Source organism: Nannospalax galili, unplaced genomic scaffold (assembly GCF_000622305.1).
Source record: "Nannospalax galili isolate Female #2095 unplaced genomic scaffold, S.galili_v1.0 scaffold264, whole genome shotgun sequence".
Lineage (NCBI taxonomy): Eukaryota > Metazoa > Chordata > Mammalia > Rodentia > Spalacidae > Nannospalax > Nannospalax galili.
In genome coordinates, this window is record NW_008352391.1 from 993,540 (window position 1) to 1,017,812 (window position 24,273).

The 24,273-nt window shown below is 37.4% G+C and overlaps 1 protein-coding gene across 2 annotated transcripts in view; it reads right to left on the bottom strand.

Moving 5' to 3' along the window:
* Nucleotides 1-22,181, bottom strand: part of Cog6 (component of oligomeric golgi complex 6) — an 80,945-nt gene extending 58,764 nt beyond the window's left edge. The window contains exons 1-5 of one of the 2 annotated variants that reach the window (XM_008849354.3): nucleotides 21,971-22,181; nucleotides 18,877-19,020; nucleotides 13,000-13,071; nucleotides 8,617-8,675; nucleotides 789-900 (exon numbers count right to left, since the gene is read on the bottom strand). In XM_008849354.3, the coding sequence (XP_008847576.1) occupies nucleotides 789-900; nucleotides 8,617-8,675; nucleotides 13,000-13,071; nucleotides 18,877-19,020; nucleotides 21,971-22,123 (540 nt within the window). In that variant the 5' untranslated portion in view covers nucleotides 22,124-22,181. Of the gene's footprint in view, nucleotides 1-788; nucleotides 901-8,616; nucleotides 8,676-12,999; nucleotides 13,072-15,087; nucleotides 15,215-18,876; nucleotides 19,021-21,970 lie in introns of those variants that run through there. The other variant, XM_029554218.1, reaches the window with a different exon arrangement.
* Nucleotides 22,182-24,273: the final 2,092 nt, after the last annotated feature.

The window sequence follows — 24,273 nt, forward strand, 5'->3', positions numbered from 1 at the left end:
CCAATGGATTCCAGAAAAGAGGTTCAAGTTTATAAGCCTTACCAATTAGAAGACGGAAAGATTCCTTTCTGGATAAACTGCATGTCTTCAAGGGCAAGAACAAAACAAACAAAACAAACAAAACAAAACAAAACAAAACAAAACCATTCCTTGTTTAGCATTTTGAAAGGTTTTATAAATTTTATCATTCAGTTTGTAAAGACTGGCACAGCATTAAAAGAAAAATAGATAAAAGATAAATTCCAAATCCAGGAAAGACAGAAAAAAAAAACTATAAAAGAAAAATAACCAATGTAATATTGTAATACCAACAGAAAATCTAAGTGCATTGTAATGTACAACAGGGATAAAGAGAACGTGTGTACGCCTTGTTTATGCCGGAAGAGAGGCAGGAGATACAGCAAGCTAAATCCTCATATTTCTTGTCAGGAAAGTGGTTAAAAAAAAAAATAGTTAACACAGATAATCAGAGAATAATCTTTTAAATCACAGATCTAATATATAGAATTTACACAAGATGAAATTAACAGGGTGAAATTAGTTCACAAAGGATTCAGAAGCTGAGAGGAGAGGAAACAGGTTTTCTTTAGAAGTTGTACTGTATTCTTAGACTTTAAAAAACACGAACTTAAGAAAAAAGCTAAAAACTAATTAAAATGTGTCTTACTTTCAAATTTAGAAATATTTTCATGGCAACTTTTAGATGGGAAAATAAAGCTTTTTAAAAAGTACTTTCTCTGTAACATCTGTAACTGCTACACAGTGATTATAACAGAAAGCAAGGGTACCTCAGTAATGGGACCTTCTCTAGTGCCTCGGAGAAGATTCATTTCATCAGGTGTCAGCTGGAACTTGGACAAAAAGGCATCTGCAACTTGTGCTCTTATTTCTAATCTTTGACTATAACAAACAAGAAAAGTTGAGTGTGTTATGCATCTGCACAGCTAAAAAACAAACCATATCTCTGACACAGTATCTTGTAACGCAAGGGTGGGAAAGATTCTCAACATCTCTGAAAGCCTTGCTTGCACCTAGGATGTTGGATGTTCATCAGTCAGGCACATGATGAAATCATTACAAGTTCATCAACCATGTAGATGATAAAATTAGCTGACACTGCTCTACCTTAGGTATCTCCACACAGATCTGAATTATTCATTATGCAAAGAAGAAGTAAGTTCACAAATGGTGTCCACATTATCAACTTACAGCCTTATGCACAGGCTATTTTCCAAGACAGAAATATGCTCTTGATTTCAAGCAATTTCCTCTTAGTCATTAACACATCTTAAGCCTTTGAAACATTCACATGAAGTACACAGCAAACAAAAATTAGCTCTGTAAGTTTTTTGTTTTACCTTAGAAAGGAAGGGCAAGAACTCCTTTCTTAATTCCTCATAAGGCAATAAAGTTATATCTCTACTTTGGTCTTCCCAACTCTTTCTACTTGATAATAAAAATAGTATTTTAAATTTTACAATCTGAATGTAATTTAGGTAGACTAGCTGGCAGATTAGTAAATGGCACACTCTGGTCTGGCAGGAAATCTTCAGAGACTGAGGGCCTGGGTAGGATTACCATTTAAAGGTCAGTTATTGCCTGACCTCCCTGAATAGCAACTCAATAATCCTGGTATCTGAGTTCTGAATCTAGAGATGTATAAATAAAACTGTACGTGTTTCATACATGGACATGATGGCACATGCCTGCAGTTATAATATTTGAGAGGTGGAGATGCAGGAGAACTGCAATTTGAGGCCAGCCCAGGCTCCATAGTAAGCACCTGTCTCAAAAAACCAAGGGCTAGCTACCCCTGACAGCCCAATACCTGTAAGGCTATCAGTTTGAAACACAGCACAAGAAAACCACGCTCTCACCATAGTATTCAAAGAGTGGCAGTGTTTCAGAGGGCTAACCTTCAAGTGAGAGCTAACAAAGATAAACAGTAACACCACTCATGTACATGGCACATGTTGCTTTGTTTTACTTGTATTTTTAATTTGAAAGACATTAAACTCACTAAGTCAAAAGCCTCTGGGATGAATAACACAGATATTCAAGAAAGAAAAAAAAAAAGTCCAGGTGTTTACCTCAAACAATAAAGCAAACCCTCTAGTTCAGTCTCCACAGAGTTAGAGGGTGTATCTTTGCAAGTGTCTTGTCAAAACTACCTAAAAGTCACCTACCATGTATTGTTTTAACCTTTGGATGAAGCTCCAATTTGATTACACAGGATAAAAGGTAATTACAAAATCTCAAAAGTTCTTTGAGACAATACAAATTAACCAATAAACCATTTTACTCACAACCTTTTTGTTTCTTTTACTTTCTTTTCTTGAGCTACTTTTAGGCCTATCTTTAGCATCAATGGTTAGGCACAAAGGAAAATCAGTGTCCTCATAGCTCCACACTTAACTAAATGGAGTGCTGCCACCCATCTTGATCACACCTCTTAATCATTATTAAAAATGGATTCCAAATAATATGTTTGATTGGATCTAAAAACCAATCCAGGCTTTACATCTACAAAAGAGGTGCCCCAAAATGTTCTGAACAAAGGAAGTCACTCTACTAAAACAAAGGTTTGGTGTCTCAAGATGGCAACCAGTAAATGCAATGATAGAAGAATTCTAAAACACCCTTCAAACATGCTACTTTGCAGTTGTACCGGATACACAATTCCCTGGTAAATTCTCAGTCTCAAGAGTTACTGCTCCACAGTGCAGTGGTTCAAAGGGTATCTGAGAACTGAGATGACAGTTCGGAGGAATGACAATATGTTAGGCTCTGTACAGAAGCTGCTGCAATACAAAGTGTGTATGATGAGACCTTGCCTTTATCTGTATCACCATGGAAATACGGAATTGTCGGAGGGTTTGAAATCTCTAAAAATTTTATGACAAAATTTAACATAAGACATGGATTATAAATTACAACTTCTAGAGTACTTGAGACATGCTGAAGCAATCACTGTATATGACAGTAAACAAGACAAATAATATACAAACAAATGTGGGAATTATATACCATAGAATACTATGTAGCAGATAAAAATCAGGTATATTTATGTTAGGACAAAGTGAGCTATCAGTCATTTTATAGACTCAAAAACCAAACTGTAGAAAAATATGCATAGAAATTTTTATTTATTTTTAAATACTAGCTATTCACACAAAATTTCAAAACATAAAGTTATGTTACCTAGGTGTTTAAAATAAATAGACTAGTTAATTTTCATGAGTCCCTCAAATTATTCCAGGACATGATTTATAAATCTATGATAACTTTTCCCTAAAAATATACCTCTGACACATTTTGATTCTACCTCTTAAACTAATCTTACAAAATAGTTTCTTCTAAATACTGTAACAATAAACACTAGATATAAAGCAAACAAAATGAGCACATAAAAATGGCAAAGAAAAAGCATACATCCATTTGGCACTACTTAATGACATGCAAATTACAATAATTTGACATACTTTTCACCTATAAAATTGGCAGTGGTTTTAATCACAATGCCCAGGACCAAAAAAGGTTTAACAAAACAGATACTGTGACATACAAGGAAAAGAAACTGGTATAAGCTTTTTGAACAAAATTTGGGCAACATGCACCAGGTAATAAAATGTTTATAGCACCGATTCAGACATTATAATTGATTCCAGGAGGTAATCCTCAGCAAATAATCTAAAAAGAACATAAGGACTTAAAAACATTTCTGGCAATGGAAACAGCACGAATGTTCAATAAGAGTGGTGAAGCATACATTGATTCATTCACAAAATATGCTACTGAAAACATGATCCTTTGAAGTAAAGATCACAGTAACACACAGATAAAATACTAAGTAAAAAAGCTGTTTTCCTTTGAATTTTACATCACTGATACATATTAATGGCGCACCCTTTAATCCCACCACTTGGGAGGCAGAGGCAAGTGGATCTTTGTGAGTTCGAGGCCTGGTCTACATAGTGAGTTCCAGGACAGCTGGGGCTATAAGGAGACCCTGTCTCAAAAAAAAAAAAAAAAAAAATTGGTTATGTGTATGTTTGTATGTGTGCATGTATGTGGGAACATGCTACACGCCTGTTGTTGCACAGGACTATCCTTCAACAGACAGACATGGACAGACACCACCTTCCCAAGCTTGGTTGTTCCCGCTTGCCTAGGATCATCACAGCTAAGCTTGTTGACTGTTATGGCTGCAAGGAAGGAGGAGCAGGAAGTTAGCCACACCTCTCAACCAATCTGTAGGCCCTTGTTGCATGTGGTCTGAGGGAGGGACTAAGGGTAGGCTGAGGAAGCGTAAGGGAGGCTCCCTCACCATTTTATGTGACTTGTGGGGAAGCCACCATCCATGCATGGATGAAGGCTTTCTAGTGTGGCCTTAGGGGAGCACCCACATTCTTGTAAGTAAACCCTCATCCACTGTTCTGTAAGTAAGCCCAATAAACTCACTGCTTTCCCCAACTGCCAGCCTGGTCGACATAGTGAGTTCTAGGCCAGCTGGGGCTATAGGGAGAAGACCCTGTCTCAAAAAGACCAAAAAGAACAAAAAAGAAACCTTTATCTAGAACATAAAAACAATTTATATAACTAGTTAGTTAAAAAAAAAAAAAAAAACCACAACAATTAAATAGGCAAGAGATGAGAAGAGACTCTTTTCCAAAAATGTGCAGGTGGCTAAATAGCACATGAAAACACAAAAAGATAACATCGGTCACCAGTCACTCTAGAATGTGAAGCAAAGCCACAGTGAGATGAACATTTCACAAATGGCAGTCTGCCTATCAAAGGTATTACAAAGTGATTCAGAAAGTGGAATTCTTACATATTGCTGGGGAAGCATAACACTAGGAGGCTTCTTTGGAAAACTGCTTCTTAAGTTAAACACAAAATTATCACATTTGGGGCTGGAGACATGGCTCAGTGGTTAAGAGCACTGACTGCTTTTGCAGAGGGCCTGGGTTTGATTCCCAGCACCCACATGGCAGCTACGAACCATCCTTAACTCTAGTTCCAGGGGCATCTGGAGACTTCTGACCTCTGAGGCATTGCACGACATGGGTGCACTCACATACATGCAGGCAATACACTCATACACATAAAATAAAAATAATATTTTTTAAAAAAATATCATATTTGATCTAGCAATTCTGTCCCTAGGTGTATACCTAAGAGAGACAAAACACATGTCTACATGAAATTTGAATGCATGCAAATATTTATAGCATCATTATTCATAACCAAATATTGCAAATTATTTAAGTGTCTATTATCTAATGAACAACAAAATATGGTGTATCTATATGACATCTTTTTCTGTGGTAATAAAGAACTAAAAATAAAAGTGCCTTTACATTTAGATACACAAAAGGCAGGAAAGGATTGGCAAAACCAAACTTTCTTTAAAGTTAAAGTAAGCAAGAAAGCAGACTCTTCATGTGAGGAAACAATCTGGAAACCAAGAATTCACTTTTTTCCTCAGGGGGAACTGGGGTTTTATTTTGGGGTACAGGCTTCAGTGTACTGGGGCAAGCTACTCCCATGCCTTCTGAGTGGCTTTACTAAAAGGTGGAAGGGAGGACTGGTATGCAGCCTGTACCAGACAGACTACATATGTCTGGGGCAAGCAGCAGACTACATCCACATGTCTGGGACCAGCCAGCTGACTTAGATCTTTTTTTTGTGTGTGTGTGTCTGAGTATTTTGCCCACATGTATATAAGTGCACCACATAATGTGCCATGCCCATGGAAGTCAGAAGAGAGCATCAAATCCCCTGGAACTGGTATTATAGATGATTGTTAGCCACCATTTGGATGCTGGGAACCAAACCCGGGTGCTCTGCAAGAGCAGCCAGTGTTCTTAACTGCTGAGCCATCTCTCTAGCCTCGGATCAAATCTTTTAAAATTTAAACCATTACATATCTGCAGAGTGCCAATATTTCTACCTTAGACCTATACTTCTGAACACACACTTTTGAGCCTAATGCCATTTTTTAAGTCCTTTAATGATCACTATTCTAAAGATAACCTAAGGTTTTTTAGTTTTGAGCTTTACACCCACACTGCTATCTCACTTAACTTTCCATGCCTATTGGCACTGAGGATCTTTCCAGTAATGTATCCATATATGCTCCCAAATCTTTGGTCAAATGTTAGGAAAGAAATGAAAGCCAGGTCTGAAATGCAAGCAGATGCCTACTTGCAGGTTAACATCAATTAATTAAACAACAGTTTAGGGTGGCGCTGGTTAGCCTGCTTGCAATGTCAATGTGACAAATGAGGATTTAGGGTTCCAATTCCTATGTTATATAGCTATCTCCTTCAAATTGCAACATTCTTTCCTGTGGGAAAGAAGGAAGCTGGCAAGGGAAGAGGGAAGCTCACAAAATGCAGGAAGCTAAGGAAATGTGCAAGGCTCAGGAAGCCCAGACGTTAGAAGACTCACAAAGTCCTTCCTTAAGGTGGGGCAGTAAATAATTGCCCCAAGATTCTACAGAGCTGCCTGCAAGCTGTGAGGGGAGCTCTGGGGCTTCAGCTTCTGTGATCATGTATGCCGGGTGGGTTTTCTGCTGGGGCGGCTGCCTTTGAGTCACCCAGGCTCCTGTAAACAGCACTCACCTGTCCCTGTAAGCACCCCAATAAACTCACTGGTTCACCTCAATAGCTTCCAACTCTGAGAAAGACAATTAACTCCTTTGTGGTTTGCAGGAATTATGAGATGGGTAAAAATGAATTTTACTGAAAAAATAGACCATAGTAAAGAAACAGGATTTAAAAGATAATTCCATGCTTAAGTTTTTGATACTTTAAGGGTTTTCTTCAGCATGACTAAAAATTGAGAAAGACTACCTCATTCAATCATCTTTCAAATAGTCTCAAAATTAAGTATTGTTTTTACATTTTTCTATCCTGTGTTTTTTGAAACAAAACCTTACATGGAATGCTAGAATATTAAATGAGTAAAGTTGAAATCTCTCTACCTAAATTTAAATAATTGATTCTAATCCCTCAAAGTCCAAATTTTCCTAATTTCTAAAAGCAATCCTAAGTTTCAATGAAAAATTCTAGGAAAACTACAGCTCTAAAATAAGGTAGATATTCCCATATTCAAGTTATGCTTGTTACATTTTTTTAATGCAGTTGCTCTGTTCTGTACACTTTACTTTAAAATGTGGGGTTTTCTTGTTTTGTTTTTAAATATTTTTATTGATTTGAGAATTTCATAGTTTATTTTGATCATATTCAGATCCTTTTCTCCCTTCTCTACCCTTACCTTACCACCCTGTCCCCCAACTTCATGTTCTCTATTATTATTTGTCTTTTTTAAATTCTTTCTTTTTTTTAATTATTGAGCTTTTTAAGTTTCATACATTTTCCAACAAAATCCAGACCTCCCTCCCCCAGCTATGCCTTCCCCATCCAATATGACATTTTATATCATCCGGTACAATTCTACAGGCTTCCTTTATTGCTTTACTTGATTCTTTTTTTTTTTTATAGATAACTTTTTTACTGAGAACTATTTGAGACTGACTGCTGCTGGGTGAGGGAGAGCATGACTTATGTACGACCACTGGATGTACATGTATTTCCTTTTGCCCACTTTATTTTTTTAAATTATTTTTATTTTATGTGTATGAGTGTATTGCCTACATGTATGTAAGTGCATCCAGATTGGGCAATGCCTACGGAGGTCAGAAGAGGGTGCTAGATCCCCTGGAACTGGAGTTATGGACAACTGTTAGCTGCTATGTGGGTGCTGGAATTGAACCTGGGTCTTCAACAAGAATAGCCAGTGCTCTTAACTGCTAAGCCATCTCTCCTGCGCCCTTTTGTCCATTTTAGCAAATATTATTATTTTATTCTCCATTTCCATAAGACAGAAAAGCAAGTTATATTGGTTACTAAACCACAAGCAAACACTGCTATCACTGAGTCTTTTCCAGCCCTAAGACCCACCAGCTCTTATATAAGTAGCTTTAAACTTATGCACTCTTTATAATTCCCCACCCATCATATCTTCCTCTATAGAGAACCATGTTAAGAAGGAATACAAGCTAGGCATATAGCTCAGTGGCACAGTGCTTGCTACCATTCTGGAGACCCTGAATTTAACAACATATTACACAGCACAATGTTTACAGCACTTAATCTGTATTTCATTTAACTTTATTCACTCATTAATGCAATCAAGAGTCTACTTTCATGAACTAAGAATATATACAACTGATTTTTAACTATATCAGAAGAATTAATCATAGTAAAAAAAAAACTATTAAGTGTAAAACATACAAGAACATTATTAAAATCTGAAAACACTTGTATTAAAAAGCAATCATTTCAGAATTTCACAGTCAATACACAACAGTATATATTCATCTCTATTCTGAAAAGGAAATAATCTCTGAAACCAAGTAACAGGTTTAATGATCCCAATGATTACTTTCATGTTAAAGTTAGTATTAAATAAAGCTTAGGGTTTATGTCTTCCATGAATTTTGAACCATGATGTAAATTATTTTCGTTTTGATTCAGCATTATCTACAACTTTCTTTCCACTTAATCTCCATTAATGAGGATGTGACAACACAAAGAAAAAACTTACCTTTCGGCTTGAAGCTTAGTGGTTTTTACTATTAAATCCTGAGTCTGTTCTTTTGCGGCCTAAAATTACAAACACAGATAACATAAGTACATTCCAATTTCATTATAATTCAGAAAACTAATACCACTACTTCCTGGAGTTCAGACCAATGGTAATGAGATCATTCTCCAGAATGCAAAGCTTTAAAAGGCCGAAGTGACTGAAACGGATGTTTCAAGGTTCGTGAGCTACCTTTAGGAAGAGGAACGCCCTCAGAATTCTCAATACAATAGTGACACCTAGAAGAAGGAAGAGCTAGGTAAGGATGAGAACATGACTTCAGTTATGGACAGGCTGGGTTGCATACTAGGAGACCACTAAACAGGGTTGTAAATTAAGTCACTGGTATAAAGTTGGTACTAAGCACAACAGAAATGCATGAGGTGGAAATGAAGTTTCAGAGTTAGAACATTTAACTACCTGACAATTAGGATGTTGAAGAGTATCAGAGACAGCCCAACCTGAAAGTCACCAGACTGCTTCTGAACAAATTTCATATAAGAACTGCTAACCCAAACACCCTCCACACTTTTAAACTAGAGCTTTAAAAAAAAGAAACCAGAAGTGAACTTGATGATTGGAAACTATCCACAGATTAGCCAGTCATTATGAAGCAGATCCCAATAAAACACAAGTGTACCCACTCAGTCTCTCTCAGAAATCCAAACTACAGAATACTACAAAACAAAATGATAAGGGCTGGCAAGATGGCTCAGCGGGTAAAGGCCCTAGCTGCCAAACTGATGGCCTGAGCTTGATTCCTTGAACCCATACAGTAAATGGAGGGAACCAAATCCCACAAGTTATCCTGTGACCTCCACACACACACATCATGGCATGCACATGCATGCATACCAAATAATAAATTAAATGCAATTTTTTTAAAAGGCAACAGCAATGAAAGGCAAAGCAAGTGGCGAGATGCAGGGAGAGCACAGGGTCCATGCTTTGAAAGGACACAGAGCCAAAATTATACACAATTTAGGTCAGTAGTAAGTGGAAATTATATGCTATAGCTAACAGCAGCACATAAAACAGAGGTGAGTCACTCTGGTAAGAGAGGAACTAGAGCAAACATCTGAAGAGACTGCACTGAAAGCCCAGCTGCTGCCATTCAGGTCTCTAGGGCTGCAGGTTCCTAAGGCTTCCTGTTCCTTCCTGCAAACTCTATTCTCAGATTGTCAATACAAAATCTTTCTGTTTCCTAAACACCCTGTCAATGAGAAAGATCCCACCTCCACCCCAGTGGAATGCTTTTAAAGAAGGTGAACTAGATGATTCAGTGCATCACTGACACTGGATATAATAGCTCTCTAGATACTCCTCTAGAATTATGAGTTTTCAAATCCAATACCTTCTTCGATACCTATATTTCTTGGTTTTTTTTGCTTTAAAGCTTAACTTTCACCCTTTCATATTCTTGCCTTGTATACACTTTTCAAATTATGGTATGTTTTTTCAATCCTAAGAAATATTTACGCTTTAATATTTCTGAAAAGAGTGCTTCGTGAATCCATACATAAAAATATTTACTAGCTTTTTACTAAAAGTCATTATTGAACTGATGGATACATATTACAATTGATATTTAATTAATCCATGAATAAGATAATCCTGTACAATGTAATAAGAATTTTCAAGTATGTTTTGAATGCTTTCTGACTTTTCACTTATAAATTGTGATGATGATTCCAAGACAATATTTAATAGTACAAATGAAGACTATCATTCTAAAATAATTTCCTCTTAATATATCTTAAAGATGACCATATTTTATTAAATAACAAACATGAGTTGAAGTTAACTTATTTTCAAGCAAACCATAGCCAAAGAGATGTCATGGCATATATAATAAAAAAAAAAAAAAGCACTGGTTAAAGTTTTAAATGTTATTCCCTAATAATAATAATTTTTAAATACCCCATGTTTAAAGTATTTTAGAAAATAGTAAACAATTCATCTTTATAGCGCCACATAATGAAAAGGGAGAACATGCTAAAAAATATTTTTCTGGAGCTGGAGAGATGGCTCAGCAGTTAAGAGCACTGGCTGCTCTTGCAGAGGACCCAGGTTCAGTTTCCAGCACCCACATGGCAGCTAACAACCAGCTGTAACTCCAGCTTCAGGGAATCCAATGCCTTCTTCTGACCTCCGAGGGCACCATATGTCATGAGTACACTTACATACATGCAGGCAATACGCTCATAAACATAAAATTACAAAATTTTTTCTTCATGAGTTTACTGAGCACTATTTTTATTGAGTGCCTACTACTAATAATGATTAATAGTTTATTAACTGAGTACTAGTAACAACAAGTTCAATAGCTGAAATTGGTTCTATGTAAAATTAGAAAGAATGAATAAAACTGTCCAAATAATAGATCTAATGTTTATTGATCTATGAAATAACATGCATAAAAGAAATGTAAACAACAGATCAAATCAAATATTTTTAAAAATTCAGTTACAAAGTTATTGATCTTTCACAAGTGACAAAAATGTCTTCTCTCTTAATTCTGGTGGTTATATCCTAGACATAAAAAATTGTCAAACATATTGACCACTCAAATGGACAAGGTTTATTAGTATACGTAATTTATTCCTCAAAGGCTACACATGTGTGTTTAACATATATGAGATGATGGTCAATCCCCAGTATCACTCCAAAAGTTAAAACTCATCAATAAAGTTGCTATGATAAAAAAAGATAACAGGTCAGTTTGGGGGGTTAAAATAGAGGTAGATTACAAAGCAAATACAAATGACAAAATAAAAGAAGACATTTTGATTATGATTTAAAGTACTTGTAAACTGTTTTGAAAACAGAAGAAAACAGAGGAAAAATATTTTGATTATTCCCCATTTACAAATAGCCATAATGAAAACAATAAAAATGTAGGGTTGAGAGCAAGAAAATAAGAAGCAGTATCATCAAAAAGGTATTATCCAAATAATCTAACATAAAAGATGAAGCTACCATCACAAAATAAAAATGAGCACATAATATAAAAAATCTTATAGAATGCAATTCTAGAAAATGCATTAACTTTTAGAAGCCAGAAGAAATAAAAAAACAAAACAAAACAAAACAAAAAACAAAAAGTGGTTAAAAAATTCACTAAGGGGCTGGAGAGATGGCTCAGAGGCTAAGAGCACTGACTGCTCTTGTAGGGGATCCAGGTTCAATTCCCAGCACCCACATGGTGGCTAACAGCTATCCATAACTCCAGTTCTAGGGGATCTGATGCCACCTTCTGACTGCCGAGGACACTGCACGACACAGGTGCACTTACACACATGCAGGCTATACACTCATACACATAAATTAAAAATAATAAAAACAAAAACAACTGAGCAATAAAATCAATGTGTAAAAAATATGAAATGACAATAGTAATTAACAAAGACTACATAATTATTTAAATATTACAAAATAAAAAATTAAAGATTGAACAAAGTGACCATAAATCTGCCAAAATATCTCATTATATTAGTGACAATATCAACCTTTACAAATTAGGAAAAATAGTTTTAGAGAAACAAGAAACTGACTAGTCCTACAGACAGATCTTGCCTATGATGCAGATGTATTTGTGGAACAGAGATTAATGGTTCTTCCTAGAATCACTGTTACTGTGATGGCTCCAGGAGAATCTCAGAGGTATAAGATTGGAACTGATATGCAAAGGAGACAGACACACTCATCACTGACCACTAGGAGAAGCAGCTTTATTCCCAGTACAAAATTACTAATAAAAGAAATTAGGTCAAATGCAGACAGTCAAGCTAGAGGTTCAGGAACGCTTAAATACATGGGCCAAATATTATACAAAATTTCCTGAGATTTCGTTTAGCTGAGGATGAATCAAAATTAAGGTTGGTCTTTACAAAGCATAGTTTTAGTTTGACCTTATTCCTCTACTGTTTTTATTATATGATAAATTATTAGTATTCAATTCTTGTGTAAAGAAATATTTGTATTTCTAAAACACATGCTGATTTCTTATAAGTATTTGCTACTTGCTACTAAGGAAATCGTTCCTGCTGGACTTCTAGAGCAATATGGATTTGAAAGATTTATCAAAATTCTACAGTTAACTCTGTACTAGTTCAACTAAAGTCTAAAGGCTTCTGGAGTTAACTAAATAATATTAATAACGCATCACTAAAAGAAACACAAAGATATTCACACTTTTGGGCTTTTTAAAAGCGTTATATTTACATAGAAGCATCCTATAGAGTATTATATATCAGAGATCTGTGTATTTTGTTACCTATCAAAGAATTCAGAAGCCTTACTTTGTACCAGGAACTATACTAAAATCTGCCCACTAAGCAGTACCTGTAAGCGACTTGTCATGTCTTGACAACAGCTGCTCATGGCTTGGACATCTTCATTGATGCTTTCCAGTTCCTGAAACGAAGAAAGATAATATCAATACTGTATATACTATAAAGAAATTTCCCTTTAAGTCAAACCCCACAGCTTCTTCTTTGTCAAAGCATAAAAGGCCCTTATGAAATCCATTACTATGCACAATGAGTATATGTCAATAAAAGAGAAGCCGTATTTAAGTTGGAAATGATGAAAAATAATAATACCTACTGCTAAAAAGGTATAAAGAAACTAGTTCATTCCTTTTAGAGGACATAAGAAAACAGCAAATACTTTAAACATGGACATCTCTTTGCACAGAATAATAGCAAAAATTTATCTTATGATCATAAGACAGATCACTATATAAGGTAATAAATATATTACTATTTATATTTAACCATTCCAAAATTTATATATACTTCAAAACATCATGTTATACATGACATATACTATTTTTTTAATTATAGGGTAAAATAATAAATGTTCAGTAAGACACAACAATATACATGAGGCTGATCAACAGTTACCTAAAACAAATGGAAACTGAAACATTGCTAACCATACAATGGAAAGCAGTACATGGACTGACAAAGGTGATATACAGGTGTTTATGAAACATTGCCTACATAAGGTTAAAAAAAGAAGTCATAAAACACACAACTATCTCATCATTTTTTAGAAAAAAATTTACTTTGATTTTCAAAACATGGGAACACAATACGATGACAGTTTTTTCTGGGTGACTGAATCATAAGTAACTGTTCTATTTCTGACTGTGATGATTACTTTTAACTGTCACTTGACACAACCTAGAATCACTTGGGAAGAGTCTCAATGAGGGACTGTCTAAAACAGCTTAGACTGTGGGCATGAGGTAGGGGATTATCTTGATTACATTAATTGCAGAGGGCAGACCACCCAAATGGGTGGCACTATTCACTGTAAAAGAGAAACTGAGCTGAGCACGGCATGCATGCACCGATTCACTGCTCCTTCTTCCTGATGATGGACATGAGATAACCAACTTCTTCAAGCTCCTGCACGGTGACTGCCCTGCTATGAAGGGCTATGGCCTAGAACTGTGAGCTGAAATAAACCTTTCTCCCCTGGGTTGCTTCTGTTTGTATTTTATCACAGCAATAGGAAATAATAACACATTGACCCATCTAACTTTTCTATAACAAATTCTTTTTAAATTTCACTTAAGAAAAAAAGTTTGAAAACTAACAGTTCCTTTCTTGTTGAACACAATCATATATTATTAGATCATGCCAAAAAATCTAGACAGTAGTCTCTCCCTTTATATTTCATCTCTAGCTTCTGGAGACACATGAATGTACTTGGTCTCTAAACCCTACTACTTATATTCACTTAACAGACATATTGCTTCTCTTTCGTTTTTCACTCCTACTACATACTTTAATTCAGGCAAGCTCTTATCAATTACCTGGATTAAGAGCAAAAGTCTCCAGTAAGTCTCCCAGGCTGTGCTATTAGCACCCTGCACATCCATTCCCGCTTTTTTTTAAAAAATATTTTATTACTTTTATTTTATGCGTATGAGTGTTATGACTACATGTTGGTAAGTGCACCCATGTTGTGCAATGCCCGATGACAGAAGAGGCTGTCAGATCCCCTGGAACTGGAGTTATAGACAGTTGTTAGTTGCCATGTGGGTGCTGGGATTTGAACCTGGGTCTTCTGCAAGAACAACCAGTGTTCTTAACTGCTGAGCCATCTCTTCAGCTCCCCATTCCCGCTTTTTATCAATGCCCTAACATGCAAATACTATCATAACACAAATTACTTTAAGCTTCACCATGTATCATCTTTTACCAATTTAATTCAGTGTCACACAACAGAAAAAATATGTAAGGAAGGAAATTTTGACAGTAAACAGGATCTTACTGCAGTCCTTGACAATACAAAGCATTCAAATACAAACAAGGTTGTTTTATGCAAAGATGGGTCAGCAGAGCAAGAGATGTGAAAGCGGTCAAGCAGGACTACAAAGAAAGCAGGAAGAGAAACCACGGTTAGAAAATCACTTACAAGACGGAGCATAAATCTTTGTTGTAGATTTCTTTATCCTTATGAGGAACTTTGCAGTATTAGGGGATGAACCCAGGGCTTTGCACATGCTAGGAAAGTGCACTACCACTCAGCTACATTCCTATCCCTGCAAAAACAAAATCACAGCACCACGTGTTCTGGAATGTTACTCTCTATATTTTACTATAAATATGATAAATCAAATTAGTAAATTAAGTCATAAACTGCATTGAAACAAACAATAAAAGAATTCTCAAAATATCAAGTAACAGATGGCTCACTGGTTAAGAGAACTGACTGCTCTTGCAGAGAACCCGGGTTCGATTCCCAGCACCCACATGGCGGCTATGAACCGTCCTTTTCCAGGGGAATCTGACGTCCTCTTCTGACCTCCATGGCATTGCACAAGATGGGTGCACTCACATACATGCAGGCAATACACTCATACACATAAAAAAAAAAAATCAAGTATTTATCAGCAATAGCAGATCCTACCCAAACTATATTATACTGTCTTACACCTCACTGTCCAACCTACTGAGTCTCACTAAGGTATTATCGGGCAGGTAGAATAAGAGCAGCTGGTCTTTTTAATAGTTCCTTCAGCTACCACATATGCCAAACAGATTTAGGTTGTAAGATGACAGATGCCATTGCTCTTGAGTACAGAGGCTTGCTAAAGTGTAATTTAAGGACTCTTACATTACTTGCAAAATTTTTGTTGTTGTTGGCTCTGGGTTTTGTGGTTGTTGCTGTTGTTTGTTTTTTTGAAAAAGGCTCTTTTGTAGCCCAGGCTGGTCTGGAACTCACTACATAGTCAAGAATGACCTTGAACTTCTGATCTTCCTGCTTCAAAATCCTACAGCTGGGATTAAAAGCATATAACCACAGCACTCAGTTGTGCTGTGTTGAGGATCAAACCAAGGTCTTTGTGCATGCTAGGCAGGTACTCTGCGAACTGAGCTGCATACCCAGCCCTGGAGTCTTTAAAGTTTGGCAGAATTATCTACCCTCTACCCTCTGAACAAAATTACTGGCTATAAAATAAAACTGGTATTCTAGAAAAAAATTAAATATCTGAAGTTGAAATAATATGAATCCTCATGCACTTATCATCCAGCTTCAACAGTGATCAACTCACGGCCAGTCTTGTTTTATCTGTCTACCACTGTTTACTGCTTTCCACATCCACGTTCCCCTCCCCTTATAAAATGAATTATTCTGAGGCAATTCCAAATATAATTTCACCGATGAACATACCTTTATGTAATTCTGAAAGGACTAAAAAATAGGATATCATTTTCATATTAAACAATTTGTTTTTGAGAGTCCCACTATGTACTCGAGCATGTTTTGAACTCAAAATCCCCTCACCTCAGCCTCCAGAGCACTGGGATCATAGAAGTGTACTATATTGTTGCCCAGCAACAATAATCTCTATTATTAAATACACAGTTAGTTCTCAAATAAAACCTCCATTTTCTCAAAAAACTCATACAAATAAGAAAGATTTATAAACACTTAACTGGTTGATGTTTCTCTTGTTTCTTTTTTTTAACATATAGATTCTTACTCCAATTTATTTGTTGAAGCCAGTTCAGTTCCTTGCATGGTCCCAAGATTCCAGATCTTTCTGACTCCATAGTCTCAGCATTAACACCCTAGGTCCCAGTATTGCCTGTAAGCTTCCAGTCAGATCCAGAAGCCTGACTGTATTCCAGTTAATTTTGTGGCAGAAATTCTTCATGGAAGATGCTGTACAGTGTTACCATCATCTATGTGGCTGCTTCTCTTTTTGTGAGGTCTGCAGCTAGTGCTAGGCAATGGCTAGTTCTGTGACTCTTAATCACAGTGATTCTTCACTTCATGGGACATTTGCAATGTCTGGAGACATTCTTGATTGAAACAACTGAGTGGAGACAGAGATGCTGTTAAAAATCCTACAGTTCAGAGAACAGTCCCCAACATATATTTAGTCCCAAATGATAACTGTCTCAAGGTCAAGAAATCCTGACCCAGATCCAATTCAATCACAGTTACAAAGTCTTCTTATCGTCTAGCATTTCTTCTACATGCACTAGTTGAGCTCAGGCAAGAGAAGTTTTTGGTCAACTGTATGCAGGTGGCAGAAAAGACAAGTGCTGGACTTGTTCCTTTTATTTAACAATTTTAAATATATTTACTTGGTTTACTTATAGCCACCAATGATAACCAACTAAGATTCTGTCAGAGGACAACACTCAGAGTTGGGTCTCTCCTGCCACCCCGTGGGATGCTGAGATGGAACTATAGGTTGTCAGGTCTGTTGCAACCACCTACATTGGCTGAGCCATCACACCAAGTCCTCGTTTGATTTTTTTTTTTAATATTTCATTTATTATTTTTATTTTATGCCTATGAGTGTTTTGCCTGTGTGAATGTAAGCGCACCTGTGTCGTGCAAAGTCCACAGAGGTCAGACAGCGTCAGATCCCCTGGAACTGGAGTTATGGACAGTTGTTAGCCACCATAGGGGTGCTGATAATCAAACCCAGGTCCTCTGCAAGAGCAGTTAGTGCTCTTAACCACTGAGCCATCTCTCCAGCCCTCCTTGTTTGATTTTTATTGTCACTGTGAACTCACAGACTTCATATATGAATCATTCTTACTGAAAATGAATGCGCTCATTCTTACTGAGGCTCAAATCATCCTGGCTTAATCAACGGAAGCCTCTTCAACCTAACTCAAAAGTCCTCTTGATAGTTATCCAAGACAGTTTTCTCATAATAATAAAAGTGTTCCTTTTAGTAGGCAAATGTGTTTAGAGACTGCCATCTGGATGTGTTCATTCTCTCTCTCTCTCTCTCTCTCTCTCTCTCTCTCTCTCTCTCGCCCTCGCTCTCGCTCTCACTCTGTGTGTGTGTGTGTGTGTGTGTGTGTGTGTATGTGTGTGTATACATGTCTGTGTGTGCCCTTCTGAGGCCAGAAGAGGGTGTCAAATCTTCTGGATCTGAAGTTACAGGCAGTTGTGAGCCCCCTGATATGGGTGCTGAGAACTGAATTCCAGTCTCCTGCAGAGCAGCCAGTGCTCTTAACTGCTGAGCCATCTCTCCAGGCTACTCTCAGCATTTTTAAAATGAATTCTACCAATCTTCCTTTCAGCCTTCTAAATTATTAGCTTTCAGTCACTGAAATTCCAGTAGACTGTTTAAAGAATGTTTTATTAAGCCTTTACTAAAACCATGCATAACACTTCCATATAACTTGCATACTAATATGTTAATTTATAGAAAAATTAACAATTTAATATTAATAATAATGAAATTTTACATATTAAACAAAATAAATTTGTACTATAATAAATAACATTTTCATCCTATGGTGAGTAAACTATAGTCATATATGATGAACTGTCATTCATATATTGAAATAACTGATCTTTATCTGAAAATTGCATACTTTAGGAGACTGTAAAAATAATTCAATACTAATTAATCTCCAGTGAAGAAGTGAGCATCTATGGCAGGTGCATCAAATAAGAGAATAGTTCTTCTGGAAAACCATTCAGAGAGATGTTATTTTTTGTTAAGAAATTACAATTCCTACAGAATTTCCTAAAACAAAGTTACAATTTAAAAAACTAACCTGCATTAATAGAGGTAGCAAACTCAGAAATCACACTAAAACAGAGTTGTTTCTATTTTACCATAATACATTAATAGTCAACATATCAATTTAATTAAAAAAAAATACTTAGCATTCCACTAAACATATAGTTCCCAATAATGCTGAATGAAAATAAGTTACATACCTCCTTCACTTCCTTGAAAATGCTCACAAATTCTTCATTGATGGCTAAACTTCTACGTTCAATATCTCCACGTAAATTTCTTCGAGTCCTTAAACTATTTTCAACAAAAAAGGCTGAAAGTGCCTTGAGAGCCTCCAACATGTCCTACACAATTGACAACAGAAGAAAATTATTAGTACTGACTTTTAAATGGCTTCCTAATCCAAAGACAAAATGCAATGAAATCATTTTCAAATAACTTATTTCCATTACACAATGCAAAAAATACTGTATAACTTTCAAATTACTAAGCAGTGAGCTTATTTCCAGAAAACAATGAGTATATTTATTTACATATATTGGTATATATATACAAGGTAATTCACTGTAGAACCGTAGAACTGCTTGAAATTTCAGAGACTGAATATAACCTGACTGTCCACCTAAAAGAGACTGATTAAATAATTATATATATTATTTTTTAAATACTTTATTATTTTTGTTTTATGTGTATGTGTGTATTGCCTGCATGTAGGTAAGTGCACCCATGTCGTGCAATGCCCATGGAGGACAGAAGAGGCTGTTGGATCCCCTGGAACTAGAGTTATGGACAGTTGTTAGCTGCCATGTGGGTGCTGGGATTCGAACCCAGGTCTTTTGCAAGAACAGCCAGTGTTCTTAACCAATGAGCCATCTCTCCAACCCATATATTAATATTTTTAAAGGAGGAAATTCTTTATGCATTTACATAGCACATGCTTTGAGAGATGGTATGTGAACCAGCAAGGCATAAAGTCATAAAACCAACAGTTATAAAGTAAAAGTATGCACATTCATATTACATTGGTGCAAAGGAATTGTGATTTCAGATAATAAATTTTAAATTATTACAACTAGACTCATATACATCTTTATTAATCAAAAATAGAAACTATTACAATCAATACATTTTTGCTAACAAGAAACGTTTGCTTATTTCTACACATAAAAATCCATGTTTTGGAGTCAATGAACTCTTGGAAACCATCTGTATCCTGATCTCCCTACAAAAAATGATTGAGATGCTTGGTACAAAGTCAGATGAATATGGTGGATGACAGAGTAAACTGATATGCTCTATATGTTTAAAAGTGTATTTCAACTCTGTAAGGAAAACAGATGACAGAAGGGAGCAACAATGGAAGTGGGCATAAGAAACCTGAAGTAGACAAAGCCAGACATCATCATGCCTCATATAGCAAGATGCTAGCAGTGTAGGTGAGGATAAATATTTTAAAAAGTAAGTTAGCACCTACACAGTCTGTTAATGGAAAGGATGGCATGCTTTTTAAAACCTGACCAGAGGAGCTGGAGAGATGGCTCAGCGGTTAAGAACACTGGCTGTCCTTGCAGAAGACCCAGGTTCGAATCCCAGTACCCATATGGCAGCTAACAACCTCTATAACTCCAGTTCCAGGGGATTCTATGCCCTCTTCTGTCCTCTCCGGGCACTGCCTGACACAGGTGCCCCTACATACATGCAGACAATACACTGATACATATAAAATAAACATAAATAAACAAAAGACCAGAAGCAAAAATTATTTACAGTTTCTAGCTTAAAAGGACAAATGATATTTTTTTTTTTACTATCAGAGAGCAGCCAGTTTAGGGGGGAAATCAAGGGTTTTGAAGACTGGCATGATGGCATTAGACTGTAATCTCAGCACTAGGGAGGTGGAAGCAGCAGGATCAAGGGGTCAAGGTCAGTCTCAATCACTTTCACAACAAGTAGGAGTCCAGCCTGGACTGTATGACCCTGTCTAAAAACACCAGGAACAAAAATAATAATAATAATAATGAAAAAAGTGCACCCATGTTGCTTTTCTATGTTGATTAGAAATCAAATTGGAGGTGTAATCATGTAATATTGACAACTAACTGCAAATCTGAATGTCAGTAACAGAGCTACAAATTTTGAGCATCATCATGCTTTTTACCATTTAAAACTGTGAAAATGAAAGCACTCTCTTACAGTAAGAATTTGCATAGAGGAGGGAGCATGGTCAAGCCCAGGATATCACAAAAGCACCTGAAATTCCACAGATACGACGTTTCCACACCTGAACTAAGTATATGGTAACAAGTTTACGATGTCACTTAAAAATATTTGTCACGTTGGGCTGACAAAAACAATAAAGCTATTCAAATGCAATGTAATATCTGAGAGTAAAAATATGTTCACAACTACAAACATTTACTGTGTGCACACTCACACAAGTCCTAAAAAGAAGGGGTTTCTTTTTATTACAGTCTTAAAATGTCCTATGGCATGGTGGAATGGACAAAATCACAAAATTGACTGCAAATACAGCATCACTAGGTCCTCAGGTGAAGCTGCATGGCTTGCCTGTGCGACTCTCCTTCCCTGCCTTCTTTTGCTCCTGGGAAGAAGATGTACATTCTAGAGATTATATTAACTGAGATAACAAATAGTAATATTAGGTACATTAAACACAATGAACTATACATATATATATACACACACACAAACATTAAGAGACGTCAAGCGCATCAGTGGTGTCTTGAAAACCCAACATGGATTCTGAGTCCTCTCAAAGCCCTAAGGTTACCAGCACCACTCCCAATCCTTAAATGGCAGCTTAGAGAACTCATGGGAACCCCAAATCACAAAGCACATTTGCTAACAAATGGCAGTGAGGCCACAACCCAGTTCTTACTTTTAATGTTTTCTTTTTACACACAGCAGTCAAATTCTTACTGACTGCTAGCTTTCACTTACCTACCTAGCAACGTCCCACGTTAAAGCTCTGTTTTTTTCCCCTCTGTGCCACGTTAGCATGAGCACTTCACCAGGCCACCCAAATGTGCCAGAGACAGCCAGCTGTGAAAGGCGCTGACAGGTCCTCTGCAGGTGGCAGAAGCGGCTGGCGAGCGCCGGTGGGCGGAGCCCCGAGGCAGGACACAGCCCCCGCCGCCAGTAGGCAAGTCGCCCCGCACCAGAGCACAGCGTTTCCCGCGCTGCAGTGCCCGTCCGCCCCCAGGACACGCACCTGCACAGGACCTCGGGCCCTCCCCGCTCCCCAGGCCTCTCCGGTCGCCCAGCCGCGGTTACCTTGTCGTTGTCCAGCCGCGTCTCCAGGATCTTGTGCAGCTTGCGCGACAGCGGGTTGTTAGGCTGTGCGGAGGTCGTGCCTGCCCCGTTGCTGAAACCATTGGCCGCACCCGAGGTGGACACCGCCACCACCTCCCCGCCGGCCTCCGCCATAGCCTTCCCCGAGGCGGCGCTGCCGGACCGGAGCACACGCAGCGGGAGCACTGCGCATGTGCACACCCTCCCACGCATGCGTACAGACTACCGCGCATGCGCGCCCCAGCCAAAATCGCTCTACCTGCATTTCCGAGTCCTAGTTGTGGGCGGAAGTGGGGATGCATTCCAGAAAGAGGAAGAAATTAAGGGTCTAAAAGGGGCTTCAGGAGCTAGAGAGGTGGCTCTGCGGTTAAGAGTACTGGCTGCTCTTCTTGAGGACCCCGGTTCGATTCCCAGCACCCACAAGGCGGTTAACAATCCAACTGTAACTCCAGTTCCGGGAAATCCGATGCCTTCTTCTGGTCTCTGTAGTCATTGCGTACGTAGTGCACCTACTTAAATGCAGAAAAAACATACAATAAAAATAAGTGAAAACTGGAAAAGAACCTTAAGAATTCAAATCTGTGACTGGAGCATTGACTTAGTGGTTAAGAGTACTGGCTGCTTTTCCAGAGGACCCAGGTTCAGTTCCCAGCATCCACATGTTAGCTAACAACCCTCTGTAACTGCAGGGCTTCTGATGTCCTCCTCTTCTGACCTCCACGGGCTTTGCACAACATGAATGCAATTACACACATGCGGGCTTATATACACATAAAAATAAAATTAAATAAAAAAAAATCCAAATCTAAGAAATGCTGAACTAACGTATATGTAAAATACACTGAAACCAGTACCTGGTATACATGATCAGTGAAAACTAATCCTAATTAAATACCCTTTGTCTGAATTCATCTTTCTGAAAAAAGTATTTATTGGAGGCATAATAAGTACCAGGGACTCTGGTGGACACTGAACAGTCTTATCTTGTATGTTAAGACAGACACAGGAGTTAATGTTAGGTGAGACAGAAGGAAGTGAAGAAGAGTGAGGAGAAATGGAGCGAGAGGCCCACATTACTCAGGGCGGTTTGCAAGGCGCTGCCCTTCAAGATTTGAAGGAGATTAAAAAACCAGAGAAATCCGTGGCTATGAGAAAGCCTGCAAGGCCCAGAAGCAAGAAACTATATCCTCAACAAAGTGACCCAAGCCAGTGTAGCTGAAAGGAACCATGGCAGTTATCAATAATGACTATCTTAGAATGGTACAAACAGGCCGTCACCATCAGACCTATGTGTTCTGAGCTCACATTATTGCCCCAGCCTTATTTCTAGGCACTTGCTCCATGACAAAACAGCATAATTTGCTGGACACAGAAATATCAGAAACTTTGAATCTTCCTATATTAATGCTTATAGTCCATTTATTTTAGTCTCTGTCAGCTGTTATAACAAAACACTATAGAGTTGGTAACTTACAGACAACAGAAATTTATTTCTTATAGTGCTGAAGGATGAGAAGTCTAAGATCACAGCCCCAAAGAGCTAGAATCTGCTGAGGGTCCCCTTTCCAGTTCATAAACAGATCTGTCTGTGCAGTTTGTAGATAAGAGCGGCTAGCTAGCTCTCTGGGATCTTTTTTATAAGAAGACTAATCCTAAGCATGGGAACTTTGCCCTTATGATCTAATCACATTCCAAGGTCCTGCCTCCATATGTTATTGGTGGTCAGGAAGTTAGTATACGAATTTTAGGGACACACAAACACTCAGACCATAGTACCATTCTTCCAAGGATGTTGGAGCTCACCAACTTTTTGTCCTTTGGATTCCACTCACGTAAGTCTCTGTACTGTCACAAAACTACCCACCTCTTCTTAAAGAGAATGGATTAATTCCTCATGCAAAGTCCACAGCAATCAAAATATAATTTATAAATTTCTCATGATTTTATGAAAACATTATGTTTGTTGTTCTACCACTAGACTTTCAGTATTTGGATGAGGAAGACTCTCATTCTAATCTGGTTTTGTACCCACCGCAGGAAATGTAAGTGAAATGTACTGTCTTTTCTATCAAAGGGTTGCATGAGACAGTTTCATCTTCAAAGATATTTGTAAAAATATAGCCTGATAAAACTCCCTTCCCCAGTCAGTATTTTTCTAAGAGTCAAGTTTGTGTTCAAGGTTGCATGCTGCTCTTAAAACTGCATCCTTCCTCCTTCCTCTTATACTGTATGGATAACTTTAATTCCTCTGGATAGATGTGTCACACAGCAACCCAAGTTCCTTT